We start from the raw sequence: 12933 nt of genomic DNA, 5'->3' as shown, positions 1-12933 counted from the left end.
AGTGGGAGGATGCTGAGAGCTGCCTGCAGGAGAAACCTGCACAGCCCTTGACAAGGTAAGGGTCTGGCTGCAGGGCCATGCAGCAGGTCCTGCGAGGGTCTCCTGCTGGGTGTTGTTTCTGGGAGGGCAGTGGGCAATGCAGGGGTGCAGCTGGGATATGGGACAGTCCAGCTTGCGAATATCCAGCTCTGTCTGTGGGGCATCCTCCTGAGCTGCAGGCTGTTCTCCAGCAGGATGCAGCTCTCTCGTGGCATCCTTGTGTTATCCAGGTGCCTGAAGGAGAAGACACCTCCTTGCTAAGGCCATGTCCGTGCTGCTGGATGGCTGTCTGTGGGAAGCTGGTTTGAGGCTTCTGCACTCCTATCTAGGAGGGAAGAGCTGAGATCCTGATCACACATCTGGAGATAAGGTGAGGATTCTGTCCATCTGCATTTTGAGTCGGGCTTCTCTGCTCTCAGCTGTCTCCAGTTTCTTCTTATGCCCAAGCTCACTGCTGGGCAGATCTGCTCTGCTCAGTCTTCACCAAGGGACAGTCCTTTTGCCTCCTGGCATCTGCGAGATTTCACCAGGAGCACGCATGAAAAGTCACAGAGTTCAACTATCCAATAATTCACCTAAGCGTTACAGGGGCAACCGAATAACATTAAAGCAAGTAAAACACTGCTCTAAATGCAGCTCTGCTCTGCATTCAGATGAGTTGTTTGCAAGAAAACGCTGCAAACTCATTGACCTAACAAGTGGACTGAACTTGAGTTTCCCTCATGTTCCTTCTTCCCTCCTGCTGCAGGTAGGACTCCTCTGCAGCCCACAGCAGCCCCAGCTCCCCGTGCCACTCTCAGGCAGCACCAGCCACAACTCAAGCAGGAGAGCTGCAGAAAGGTTCTGCTGCAAAGAGAGAGGCTCTGTTTGGGGGTTCTCTAAGATGTGTAATAGGTTTTCCTCATCCAAATCAGTTCTAACTTTGTTCTACCTTTTTCTCTCCAACAGAGAATGTCAGAAAATGCCCAACATCAGCTCTGTGAGCGAGTTCCTCCTGCTGGCATTCACAGACACGCACGAGCTGCAGCTCCTGCACTTCACACTCTTCCTGGGCATCTACCTGGCTGCCCTCCTGGGCAACGGCCTCATCCTCAGCGCCGTAGCCTGTGACCACCGCCTCCACACTGCCATGTATTTCTTCCTCCTCAACCTGGCCCTCCTTGACCTGGGCTGCATCTCCACCACTCTGCCCAAAGCCATGGCCAATGCCCTCTGGGACACCAGGGCCATCTCGTATCAAGGATGTGCTGCACAGGTACTCCTGTTTCCCTCCTTGGTTGGAGCAGAGTTTTTTCTTCTCACTGTCATGGCCTACGACCGCTACGTTGCCATCTGCAAGCCCCTGCACTACGGGAGCCTCGTGGGCAGCAGAGCTTGTGCCCAGATGGCAGCAGCTGCCTGGGGCAGTGGCTTTCTTATTGCTGTCCTGCACACGGCTAACACATTTTCCCTGCCCTTCTGCCAAGGCAATGTTGTGGACCAGTTCTTCTGTGAAATCCCCCAGATCCTCAAGCTCTCCTGCTCAGATGCCTACCTCAGGGAAGTTGGGCCACTTCTGTTTAGTTTTTCTTTAGGCTGTGGTTGTTTTGCTTTCATTGTGTTGTCCTATGTGCAGATCTTCAGGGCTGTGCTGAGGATACCCTCTGAGCAGGGCCGGCACAAAGCCTTTTCCACGTGCCTCCCTCACCTGGTCGTGGTCGCCCTGATGGTCAGCACTGGCATGTTTGCCTACCTGAAGCCCCCTTACATCTCCTCCCCACATCTAAATCTGGTGGTGGCTGTTCTGTACTCCTTGGTACCTCCAGCAGTGAACCCCCTCATCTACAGCATGAGGAATAAGGAGCTCAAGGAGGCACTGAGGAGGTTATTGCAATATTCAGTATTTCAACGAGGAACCGATCTTCTGCATGTGACTCCCTGAAGTATACCTGGACAAGGCAGAAACACCTTTGTTCACATATTTCAAAAACTGTTCATTCTTTTCAGTATTATTCCCATATGCTAAACATGTCTTTATACTCTTATTTTATAAATTTAATATATTTTTCTTCTTCTGTGTCCTTCTACCTTTTCTTCTAAGCCAAAGACTTCATGTAGAGGTGCTGCTAAGCTCTTTGTAACTAACTAAATAAAGGAACCAGCAGGTAGGCAGTTTCTGTGGATCTCATTTCTCATACACTCTTCTCAGGTACAGCAGTGGTTGTGGGATGAAGATCCCTGCTGCAACGTGGTGAAAAGCCCTGGTGTTGTTTGGGGCTGCCCTTTTCTGCCCTGGCAGGCACTCCTTGCCTGCAGCCTTTGAGTAAGGGTTGCCACTTTCTTGGACCCACAAACACTGACAGCAGCAAGACATGGGCATTTTAGTGCTGGTCTCACTTCTCTTCCACACTGCTGTCTTGTAGCACCACTGAATCAGAACTGGCCTTCCAGCTAACACCCCTAGGAGTACGGCTTTCAAAAGTGAGGAGGAAGAAGCACTGAGGAAGCAGCCTGATCTGATGTGAAAGTTCTCCCTGCTCAGAGCAGATCTTAGCACTGGAAACCTCCAGAGCTCCCTTCTGGCTCTAATCCTGAAGGAAAGAAGGGCAGGACAGGGAGATAGGGGGAGGAAATACTGTGGTGGGTTGAGGTATTGCTGACATATGTAGTCCTTGCTCCACATTGTCCTCAGGGTTACATCATGAATGAGTTCATCCCCAAAAGATCCTCTGCCCCATGAGCACCCGGTGTCCAGCTGGTTTGGAGATACTGCAGAGACGTTCTTCTGATGCTTGTGTAACCAGATTGGTGATGGCAGGAAAAGACTGTTCCTTCACCAGTGATCAACTTTCTTCTTCATGTTAGGCCACAACTGAACATCCCTCACAATTCTTAGAGTGTTTGCTTTATGTCAGCGATGAACTGCATTAGGTCTCCTTGATTAGTCTGAGGCACAATGCAATACTTTTTCCCTTCTGCCACTCCAGCACAAAACCTCTGAGTATTTTTTCCACATTGACCTGCTGGGGCATTTCACATTTCTTACTTTCATATCCCTGATGGAAGGGGATGATTCCCAAACAAGGATAAGCAGATGGGTTCTGCTTCAGCCATTTGAGGTGTCCTGTTCTTGAGTATTTCCGCCTGAGTTTTGCCACAACTCCTGCACTGTAATGCATCCCTTGTCTGGCATTACCCTGTTCCCTGTACTGTGGGATGACTGTGCTGTGGTGGGACGTGTTTCCAGTGGTTCGTCTACCAGACACTGTAAAGAATACTATAAGCAGGACTAGAGGGGTTCTGCTTCCAGCCATGGGGAGGCGGGGAAGAAAGGAACAATCGGGTTTACTGGACTGGGTATAGTTAATGGCCTGGTACATCACACCCATAAATGTATCAGGCTCTACTGACACATCAGTACTCACCGGTGCACAGAGTACCCTAATGCCATCAAGCTAGAAAGAGGTAGAACCCACCTGTATTTCTGGAGTGACAGGGGGAACCCAATACATAACTGTACTGGAGGCTGAGGTGAGTCTAACTGGGAAGGAATGGCAAAAGCACCCCACTGGGACTGGCCCAGAGGCTATGTGCATCCTCGGCATAGACTGCTTCAGGAGAGGGAATTCAGAGTTCCAAGAGGGCACCACCGGTGGGGCTTTGGCAGAGCTGCCTTGGAGACAAAGGACATGAACCGGTTGTCTACCTTGCTTGGCCTTCTACAGAACCCTTCTGTTGGGGGTTTGCTGAGGGCTGAAGAACAGCAGGTGCCAATGGCTACCGTGGTGGCGCACCTGAGGCAGCGTTGCACTAACCGAGACTCCCTGATTGCCATCCATGAGCTGGGTCATCCACTGGAGAGCCAAGGTGTAGACGCAGAGCTTGGGAGTGTGGCTTAGTGATGGACTTGTCAGCACTAAGGTAAAGTTTCCTGACCTGGGTTACACTTCCCAGAGTAGTGTCAGGCACAATGCAACTCTTTTTGCCTTCTGCATCTACAGCACAGAAAGTATGACTTTGCCCTACTCTATTGACTGGCAGGTATTTTCACATTACTCAGTTTAGGTTTCCGTGTCTGGAAGGGGACAATTTCCCAAAAGAGGCCAATCTCATGGGTACAGCTACAGCCAACGAAGATATATTTTCTTTAGTTTGCATCTTGAGTTTTCCACAGAAGACCCAATAGAGCATAGATGTCCAGTTGTCTGCAAAGATTCTAGCAGAATTTCACAGGTTCCAATGGTCATTTCAATTATTTGTTAATTTAATTTATTTTATTTTATTTTATTTTATTTTATTTTATTTTATTTTACTTTATTTTATTTTATTTTATTTTATTTTATTTTATTTTATTTTATTTTATTTTATTTTATTATTTTATTTCATTTTTTTCCCTAGGAACTCCTGACTTCTCTTAGAAAGGGTTTCATGTGCTGGGCTGGGCTGCAGTTACAGGGACAAAGACTACTGCTGGCAGCAGATGTGTCAGACCTCTAGACTCTACTTTTCCTCCCGATGAAGGTTTCCAAAGAAGACACCGTAGAAAAATAGCAGAAGAAGAAAGATGCTCCAAACTGAAATGTAGCAAAATTCAGGATTTATAAACAGAAAATATTTTCATTAGTTGCTTTTTGAAATCTTCTTCCTTAACTACATCATGCAAGCTCTGCAATTAGCTGCACAAGCCGTGAAGACTTTCTAAAACTATGGAAGAGATGTCAGGAGTTTCTGCATTTTAATGAGGTCCATGATGTATTTTGGCACTGATGCTATGGAGCTCAGGTACTATAGAAGAGAGCGATGTAACCGCTTGAGCAAGTAAAGTCAGGAGGAAAAGTTGAAGCGACTTGGAGTATGAATGGGCCCAACTGAGGGCTGTTACTAAGAAAGCCTCCTCAGGGATATGTTAGGGTAGATAATTAGAGACCATGATTGCAGACTGGCAAAGTCCTGTGCTGAGAAAACTCTTGGTTGATTTTAGTGAAGCAGAAGAGCCAAGGCCTGACCCCAGCCACTGGGAGAGGAGATCCTGCATCCCCATGTCTGGCTCAAGGCTCTTCCTGGGATCTGTGGGATGGAGTGGGCAGTGGGATGCCATGAGAAGAACAGTGGTATGACACCTCTGAGCTGCTGCTCAGAGTTGAAAGAAATCAATGAAGCCTCATCAGAATTAATATAACATATCTCCCAACAAGCTCTAGCCAAGGGGACAAAAACCTCAGGGCTCTTGGGGCCTTCCCTTTTTACCAGCACCCTCTGCCTTCTCCTCTGCAGGCTTTCCTATGCTGTCCCACACTTTGCCCTATTTCCTTCAAGTCTACAGACACCCATCTCTGTCCACAACCTTGCTCTCATCCTTTGTTTCACCCATGTCTCGCCAACTCTCACCAGGTACTCCTTGAAAGACAAAGCCCAGGTCTGATCAGACACAAGCCACCTCAGCAGCATCTTCCAAGCCATGGGCCTCCTGCTGCTGGCCTTGCAGCTTCTTGTGGAGACACAGCCAAGCCTTGTGCCTCCTGCTGCCCACTCATGGACTCAAGCAGAAGGGACAGGACAACCCATATGGGGGCCTTCTTTCTGCCTGGCTCCTCCTGGGTCTGGAGGCAGAGGGGATCCCCCAGTCAGCATGCCAAGCAGGTGCCTTCTGCTGGCCTAGCAGGGCCACTGCCAGATGTCAGCCCAAAAGTGCAGCTCCCAGGGAGAAGTCAAGGCTGACTTGCCACCTCCAGACAGAAATGACCTCACAGTCCCTTTCCTTGACAGGTTCCTGCTGCTGCCCTATCAAGTGCAGAGACAGAATTAACCTCACAGTCACTGCCACAGGCACATTATTGCTGCTGGGGCAGGAGATGCTGAGGTAGAGCTGAGCCCTTCAGAGCACTCCCATCCATCTCCTCTTTGCGGCCCACAAGCTGATCAGACCCATGACCCCTCACATCCATCTTTGCATGCCATGTGACTGCAGAGTAACCTCACAGTTCTTGGCCTGCACTAAGGGCCACACCCAGTACGGTACCTAAAGGTAAGGGTTAGGAGAGGGGCTGAAGGTGAGGAAGTCAATGCACAGGAACAGGGGAATCAGATATTGACACCCAGAATAAGGGTAACTTTTCCACTCACTTCCCCAGGCCACACCACTCTTGCCTGCAGGCTCCATGTGTCTCTCCAACCCTCCCCTCTCCTCCTGCAGTAGTGGCACCTCAGCGCAGCAGGTTGGTGCATCTCCAGGCTCAGGGGTGTTTCCTGAGGGCCTGCCCCATGTGGGGAGTGGTGGGGAGGAAGAGAGCAAGGTCATCTCCTGGGTCATGGCCTTAACCACAGACCTGATACCACTAGCAGGACAACACACACTCCCACTAAAACTTTGCTTAGTCTCTAATCTAGAAAGAGAAAAACAGGTACCTAGGGAGCAAGAGAGAGGTCAGTTCTACCTCGTGATCTGATGGCCCAGCAGGAGGAATGTGACTGTGGCAGGGACTGTGAGGTCACTTCTGTCTCTGCAGCTGATAGGGCAGCAGCAGGAACGTGTCACGGAAAGGGACTGTGAGGTCACCTGTGTCAGGAGGTGCCAGGTCACCCTTTACTTTTGAGAAGTCAAGGCACTTGCTTGGCATGTTGACTGGGGGATCCCCTCTGCCTACACACGCAGGAGGACCCAGGCAGAAAGAAGGCCCCCAGATGGGTTGTCCTGTCCCTTCTGCTTGAGTCCATGAGTGGGCAGCAGCAGGCACAAGGCTTGGCTGTATCTAGTCAAGAAGCTGCAAGGCCAGCAGCAGGCCCCTGGCTTGGAAGCTGCTGCTGAGGTGACTTGTGTGTGGTTGGCTGAGAGGCCGCAAGGAGCCTGCTGGGTCGGGATGCCTACTTCAGGAGGGGTTTCCACCCTCATGGAGCTTTCTGTGGTAATAGGAAAGAGCAGGAGAGAAAAAACAGCCACAAAGTGAAACTTGAAGTGTAGCTCTGACTTTGAGCTGGAAGAAATATCCAGGGGAACAACTGGTCTTGCTGGTAGAGACTGAGGAAAAGAAGGCATTATGTTCCTCAGGTTTTGTCATCAGGTTTTTCCATACACCCATTAAAGATGATCATTCTTCTAAATCCTCTTTTATAAAAGTATTTATATACACTTTTTTTTTTTTTTTTTTTTTTTTTTTGTCTTTGACAGTAGTAGATGGATTGAGCTCCAGCTGGGCTTTGGCCCTTCTAATTTTCACCTGCACAGCCCCATAACATTCAGGACACAGCCCCAGACTAACTGTCAGCATGCATGAGAAGGAAGCACAGAATTGGTGGAGCCTGGCAGCCTTCCATCCCCTACTCTCCTGTGATTCTATGCTACGCTTTTATTCAGCTTCTTACTCCTCTATTATCCAAACGTTCCATGCAGCTCCTGATGCTGCTATCTTGTCAGAGACAGCATAGACACGGGAAGGTTGAACTATCTGCCTGCAGACATGAACACCTGACAGAATGGAGCATCTGTCCAGTGGAATCTTGAGAAACTGCAGTAGTTTGCCTAAAGGAACAACTTGAACAATAAGTGCCTAGTCCTGTGCCAGAGGAATAGGAACTACACATCAGGGCAGACTCTACTGAGTGAGCAGTGCCCAGGAGGAGGAGGGCCTGGGCACCACAAGGGATGCCTTATGAGCTGTGGTGCCTGCTCACCAGGAACCAAGCCAGCTTTCTACAGAGCTGCCTTACGAGGAGCAGGACCTCCAAGAAAATCTGAGTTATCATACTCAAGCTCAGATCCAGTATGGCACCACACAGAAGAGGGTCTGCAACCCTCAGGAGGTACAGGTCTGGGAGTCCCTAGGACAGCCTGGTGTGGAAAGGATCAAGGGCTCTACGAGGGCTCAAAGTCACAACCCAGGTCTTTGTGTCCATGGCTATGGCTGTTGTCTCTGCCACTGAGGCCTATGAGGAGACAACTGATAGTTAAAGCACCAGGGCCTCATTGCCTCCTCGCCCCCAACCATGAACCAGGCAGGGGTCTCGGTTAGCATGACACTGCCTCAGGTGCGCCACCACGGTAGCCATTGGCACCTGCTGTTCTTCAACCCTCAGCAAACCCCCAACAGAAGGATTCTGTGGAAGGCCAAGCAAGGTAGACAACTGGTTCATGTCCTTTGTTTCCAAGGCAGCTCTGCCAAAGCCCCACCGGTGGTGCCCTCTTGGAACTCTGAATTCCCTCTCCTGAAGCAGTCTATGCCGAGGATGCACATAGCCTCTGGGCCAGTCCCAGTGGGGTGCTTTTGCCATTCCTTCCCAGTTAGACTCACCTCAGCCTCCAGTACAGTTATGTATTGGGTTCCCCCTGTCACTCCAGAAATACAGGTGGGTTCTACCTCTTTCTAGCTTGATGGCATTAGGGTACTCTGTGCACCGGTGAGTACTGATGTGTCAGTAGAGCCTGATACATTTGTGGGTGTGATGTACCAGGCCATTAACTATACCCAGTCCAGTAAACCCGATTGTTCCTTTCTTCCCCGCCTCCCCCTGGCTGGAAGCAGAACCCCTCTAGTCCTGCTTATAGTATTCTTTATGATGTCTGGTAGACGACTCACTGGAAACACGTCCCACCACAGCACAGTCATCCCACAGTACAGGGGACAGGGCGATGCCAGACAAGGGATGCATTACAGTGCAGGAGTTGTGGCAAAACTCAGGCTGAAATACTCAAGAGCAGGACAGTTCAAATGGCTGAAGCAGAACCCATCTGTGTATCCTAGTTTGGGAATCATCCCCTTCCATCAGGGATATGAAAGTAAAAAATGTGAAATGCCCCATCAGGTCAATGTGGAAAAAATATTCAGAGGTTTTGTGCTGGAGTGGCAGAAGGGAAAAAGTATTGCATTGTACCTCAGACTAATCAAGGAGACCTAATGCAGTTCATCCCTGAGATAAAGCAAACACTCTAAGAATTGTGAGGGATGTTCAGTTGTGGCCTAACATGAAGAAGAAAGTTGATCACTGGTGAAGGAACAGTCTTTTCCTGCCATCACCAATCTGGTTACACAAGCATCAGAAGAACGTCTCTGCAGTATCTCCAAACCAGCTGGACACCGGGTGCTCATGGTGCAGAGGATCTTTTGGGGATGAACTCATTCATGATGTAACCCTGAGGACAATGTGGAGCAAGGACTACATATCTCATCAATACCTCAACCCACCGCAGTCTTTCCTCCCCCTATCTCCCTGTCCTGCCCTTCTTTCCTTCAGGATTAGAGCCAGAAGGGAGCTCTGGAGGTTTCCAGTGCTAAGATCTGCTCTGAGCAGGGAGAACTTTCACATCAGATCAGGCTGCTTCCTCAATGCTTCCTCCTCCTCACTTTTGAAAGCCGTACTCCTAGGGGTGTTAGCTGGAAGGCCAGTTCTCATTCAGTGGTGCTACAAGACAGCAGTGTGGAAGAGAAGGGAGACCAGCACCAAAACGACCATGTCCTGCTGCTCTCAGTGTTCGTGGGTCCAAGAAAGTGGCAACCCTGACTCAAAGGCTGCAGGCAAGGAGTGCCTGCCAGGGCAGAAAAGGGCAGCCCCAAACAACACCAGGGTTTTCCACCACGTTGCAGCAGGGATCTTCACCCCACAACCACTGCTGTACCTGAGAAGAGTGGATGAGAAATGAGATCCACAGAAACTGCCTACCTGCTGGTTCCTTTATTTAGTTAGTTACAAAGAGCTTAGCAGCACCTCTACATGAAGTCTTTGGCTTAGAAGAAAACGTAGAAGGACACAGAAGAAGAAAAATATATTAAATTTATAAAATAAAAGTATAAAGACATATTTAGCATATGGGAATAATATTGAAAAGAATGAACAGTTTTTGAAATATGTGAACAAAGGTGTTTCTGCCTTGTCCAGGTATACTTCAGGGAGTCACATGCAGAAGATCGGTTCCTCGTTGAAATACTGAATATTGCAATAACATCCTCAGTGCCTCCTTGAGCTCCTTATTCCTCATGCTGTAGATGAGGGGGTTCAGTGCTGGAGGTACCATGGAGTACAGAACAGCCACCACCAGATTTAGATGTGGGGAGGAGATGGAGGGGGGCTTCAGGTAGGCAAACATGCCAGTGCTGACCATCAGGGAGACAACAGCCAGGTGAGGGAGGCATGTGGAGAAGGCTTTGTGCCGGCCCTGCTCAGAGGGCATCCTCAGCACTGCCCTGAAGATCTGCACATAGGACAACACAATGAAAGCAAAACAACCAAATGCTAAAGAAAAACTAAACACAAGTGGCCCAACTTCCCTGAAGTAGGCATCTGAGCAGGAGAGCTTGAGGATCTGGGGGATTTCACAGAAGAACTGGTCCAAAACATTGCCGTGGCAGAGGGGCAGGGAAAATGTGTTGGCCGTGTGCAGGACAGCAATAAGAAAGCCACTGCCCCAGGCAGCTGCTGCCATCTGGGCACAAGCTCTGCTGCCCAGCAGGCTCCCGTAGTGCAGGGGCTTGCAGATGGCAACATAGCGGTCGTAGGCCATGACAGTGAGAAGATAAAATTCTGATATAATCAAGAAGACAAAGAGAAAGACCTGAGCAGCACATCCTTGATAGGAGATGGCCCTGTTGTCCCACAGGGATATGGCCATGGCTTTGGGCAGAGTGGTGGAGATGCAGCCCACGTCGAGGAGGGCGAGGTTGAGGAGGAAGAAGTACATGGGGGTGTGGAGGCGGTGGTTGCAGGCTACGGCACTGAGGATGAGGCCGTTGCCCAGGAGGGCAGCCAGGTAGATGCCCAGGAAGAGCATGAAGTGCAGGAGCTGCAGCTCGCGCGTGTCTGCGAATGCCAGCAGCAGGAACTCGCTCACAGAGCTGATGTTGGGCATTTGCTGGTTCTGGCCATGGGGTTCTACAAGGAGGGAAAAGGCAATAAGAAAATACTACACAACTATCTGTTGATATCTGATTCAATATTGGCCTTTTAAGCAGACATTAGGCATGTCCATTTCATGAGCCCTGACTGATGCTGCCTAAGGTAGTCCGTGGGAACAGGGGACTCTGCTGCGGGCAGTGTAGTTAACAGTCCTTATCTATAAAAAAAAAAAAAAAAAAGTAAAGAGGAACATGGGGTATTCTCAGATCAATTTAACTCTTCATATGAAGAAATTTTTACTCCCAAATCACCCAATGGCAGAGAAGGGCTGTGGCAATTTCTTTTTCCTATACTGTCATTCCCGCTGTACTACAAGCAAAACCTCGTGGATCCTCAGAGTAACAGATACTATTCCTCTAGTGCAGAGTGTACTACAGAGAGCACAGCCAGTCTGTCCATCCGTTCTGGTCTCAGCTGCCCTGTGCTGGTGGGAGAGAAGAGCAGCGATTGTCCCAGGGAAGTGCCTGAGCCCTCCCTCACACAGCATTTCTGGCAGGAGCTGCCTCTCACTGCCTGCCCCTGTCCTTGCTGGGAACTGGTTCTCTGTCCCCACATCTCTTCCCTGTCCATGCTAACAGACCCCATACCACAAGCTGTGTGCTCACATTCACTCAAATTCCCCTCCACTGCAAGAATCTTAGGGCACTGAATCCAAAAAAGCCTTCCTTTTCAGACTAACCAAGCCTCAGCCTTCCTCCTGAAATGCCCATTCATAAACGCCATTCTCTAAAGTTTCTCCTAGTCCAAATTACAAGAAGAGTGAGACCCATCCTGACAGATGCTATCAGCCATTGGATGTGCCAGCTGTAGAAGACCCCTCTGGCAACCCCACCTGCAGTGCCCTGCTGCCAGAGCCTCACGGTGTCAGGAGCCTGCAGATGTGTCCTGCCACACGCTGCCTTCCGTTGTTGCGTTCCTCAGTGCCTCCAAGCCCTCTCTCCTTCTCTCCTCTCTGTGTGCCAGCTGCGGTCAGAGCCCCCAGCCCTGCTGCACTGTGCAGAGGAGCTGCTCCTGGGCACAGCTGTCTCTCTGCACCACGGCCCTCTTGCCACCAGGGCCTCTCTGTCCCACGAGCCCGGCCCAGATCAGCAGCACAGCACCAGACCAAGGCACTGCAATCACCCCTCTGGGGGCTTTGCTGATGAGCCCACGAACCTCAGGCACTCCGAGACAATTGAAGACATCTCTCCAGAAGTCCAAGTCAGAGGCAAGTTTCCTGCAGTGTTCTCCTGAGGGCCAGCACTGACACAACCTCTCTTGGAGCTCGTTAGAGCAGAACCCTGGAGGCAGTGAGGACAAGGAGACAAAGGCAATGTGAAGGTGACACTGAGGTGTAGGAAAAATGGATGTGTGTCACCAAGCACAGGGGCCAGGCCTTGACCCCTGGTTCCTAGGAAGGGAGATCCCTTCCCTTCACACCTTGCTCAGGCCTCTTTGTGGGGCAGTAAGAGATGGGGATGTGCATTGCCACGTGCAGGAGAACAGTACGACCCCTGCCTGGTTCATGGGTGGGGGCGAGGAGTCCTCTTTAATATCTTTATCAATGATCTGGATGAGGGGATCGAGTGCACCCTCACTAAATTTGCAGATGACACCAAGTTAGGTGCGTGTGTCGATCTGCTCGAGGTTAGGAAAGCTCTGCAGTAAGATCTGGATAGGCTGCACCGATGGGCTGAGGTCAACTGTATGAAGTTCAACAAGGCCAAGTGCTGGGTCCTGCACCTGGGGCGCAATAACCCCAAGCAGAGCTACAGGCTGGGAGATGAGTGGTTGGAGAGCTGCCAGGCAGAGAAGGACCTGGGAGTATTGGTGGATAGTCGGCTGAATATGAGCCAGCAGTGTGCTTATGTGGCCAAGAAGGCCAACGGCATCCTGGCTTGTATCAGAAGCTGTGTGGCCAGCAGGGCTAAGGAAGTGATTGTCCCCCTGTACTCGGCTCTGGTGAGGCCACACCTCTAGTACTGTGTTCAGTTTTGGTCCCCTCACTACAAGAAGGACATCGAGGTGCTCCAGCAAGTCCAGAGAAAACACAAA

At 50.2% G+C, this 12933-nt stretch overlaps 2 protein-coding genes across 2 annotated transcripts; one reads left to right on the top strand and one right to left on the bottom strand.

The window, feature by feature from the left end:
- Nucleotides 1-1000: 1000 nt before the first annotated feature.
- LOC311216177 (olfactory receptor 14A16-like) lies at nt 1001-1960 on the top strand (the record flags this gene model as incomplete). The annotated part of the gene is made up of 1 exon (XM_084297722.1): nt 1001-1960. The coding sequence occupies one exon, from the start codon at nt 1001-1003 to the stop codon at nt 1958-1960; it is 960 nt and encodes a 319-aa protein (XP_084153848.1).
- A 7932-nt stretch (nt 1961-9892) lies between these two features.
- Nucleotides 9893-10852, bottom strand: LOC311216176 (olfactory receptor 14A16-like; the record flags this gene model as incomplete). The annotated part of the gene is made up of 1 exon (XM_084297721.1): nt 9893-10852. The coding sequence occupies one exon, from the start codon at nt 10850-10852 to the stop codon at nt 9893-9895; it is 960 nt and encodes a 319-aa protein (XP_084153847.1).
- Between the last annotated feature and the right edge of the window lie 2081 nt (nt 10853-12933).

This window comes from Netta rufina, assembly GCF_964035555.1.
Source record: "Netta rufina genome assembly, chromosome: 18".
In the NCBI taxonomy this organism is placed as follows: Eukaryota; Metazoa; Chordata; class Aves; order Anseriformes; family Anatidae; genus Netta; species Netta rufina.
Note: the sequence above shows the minus strand (reverse complement) of the source record. Positions and strands in the feature narration are given on the sequence as shown.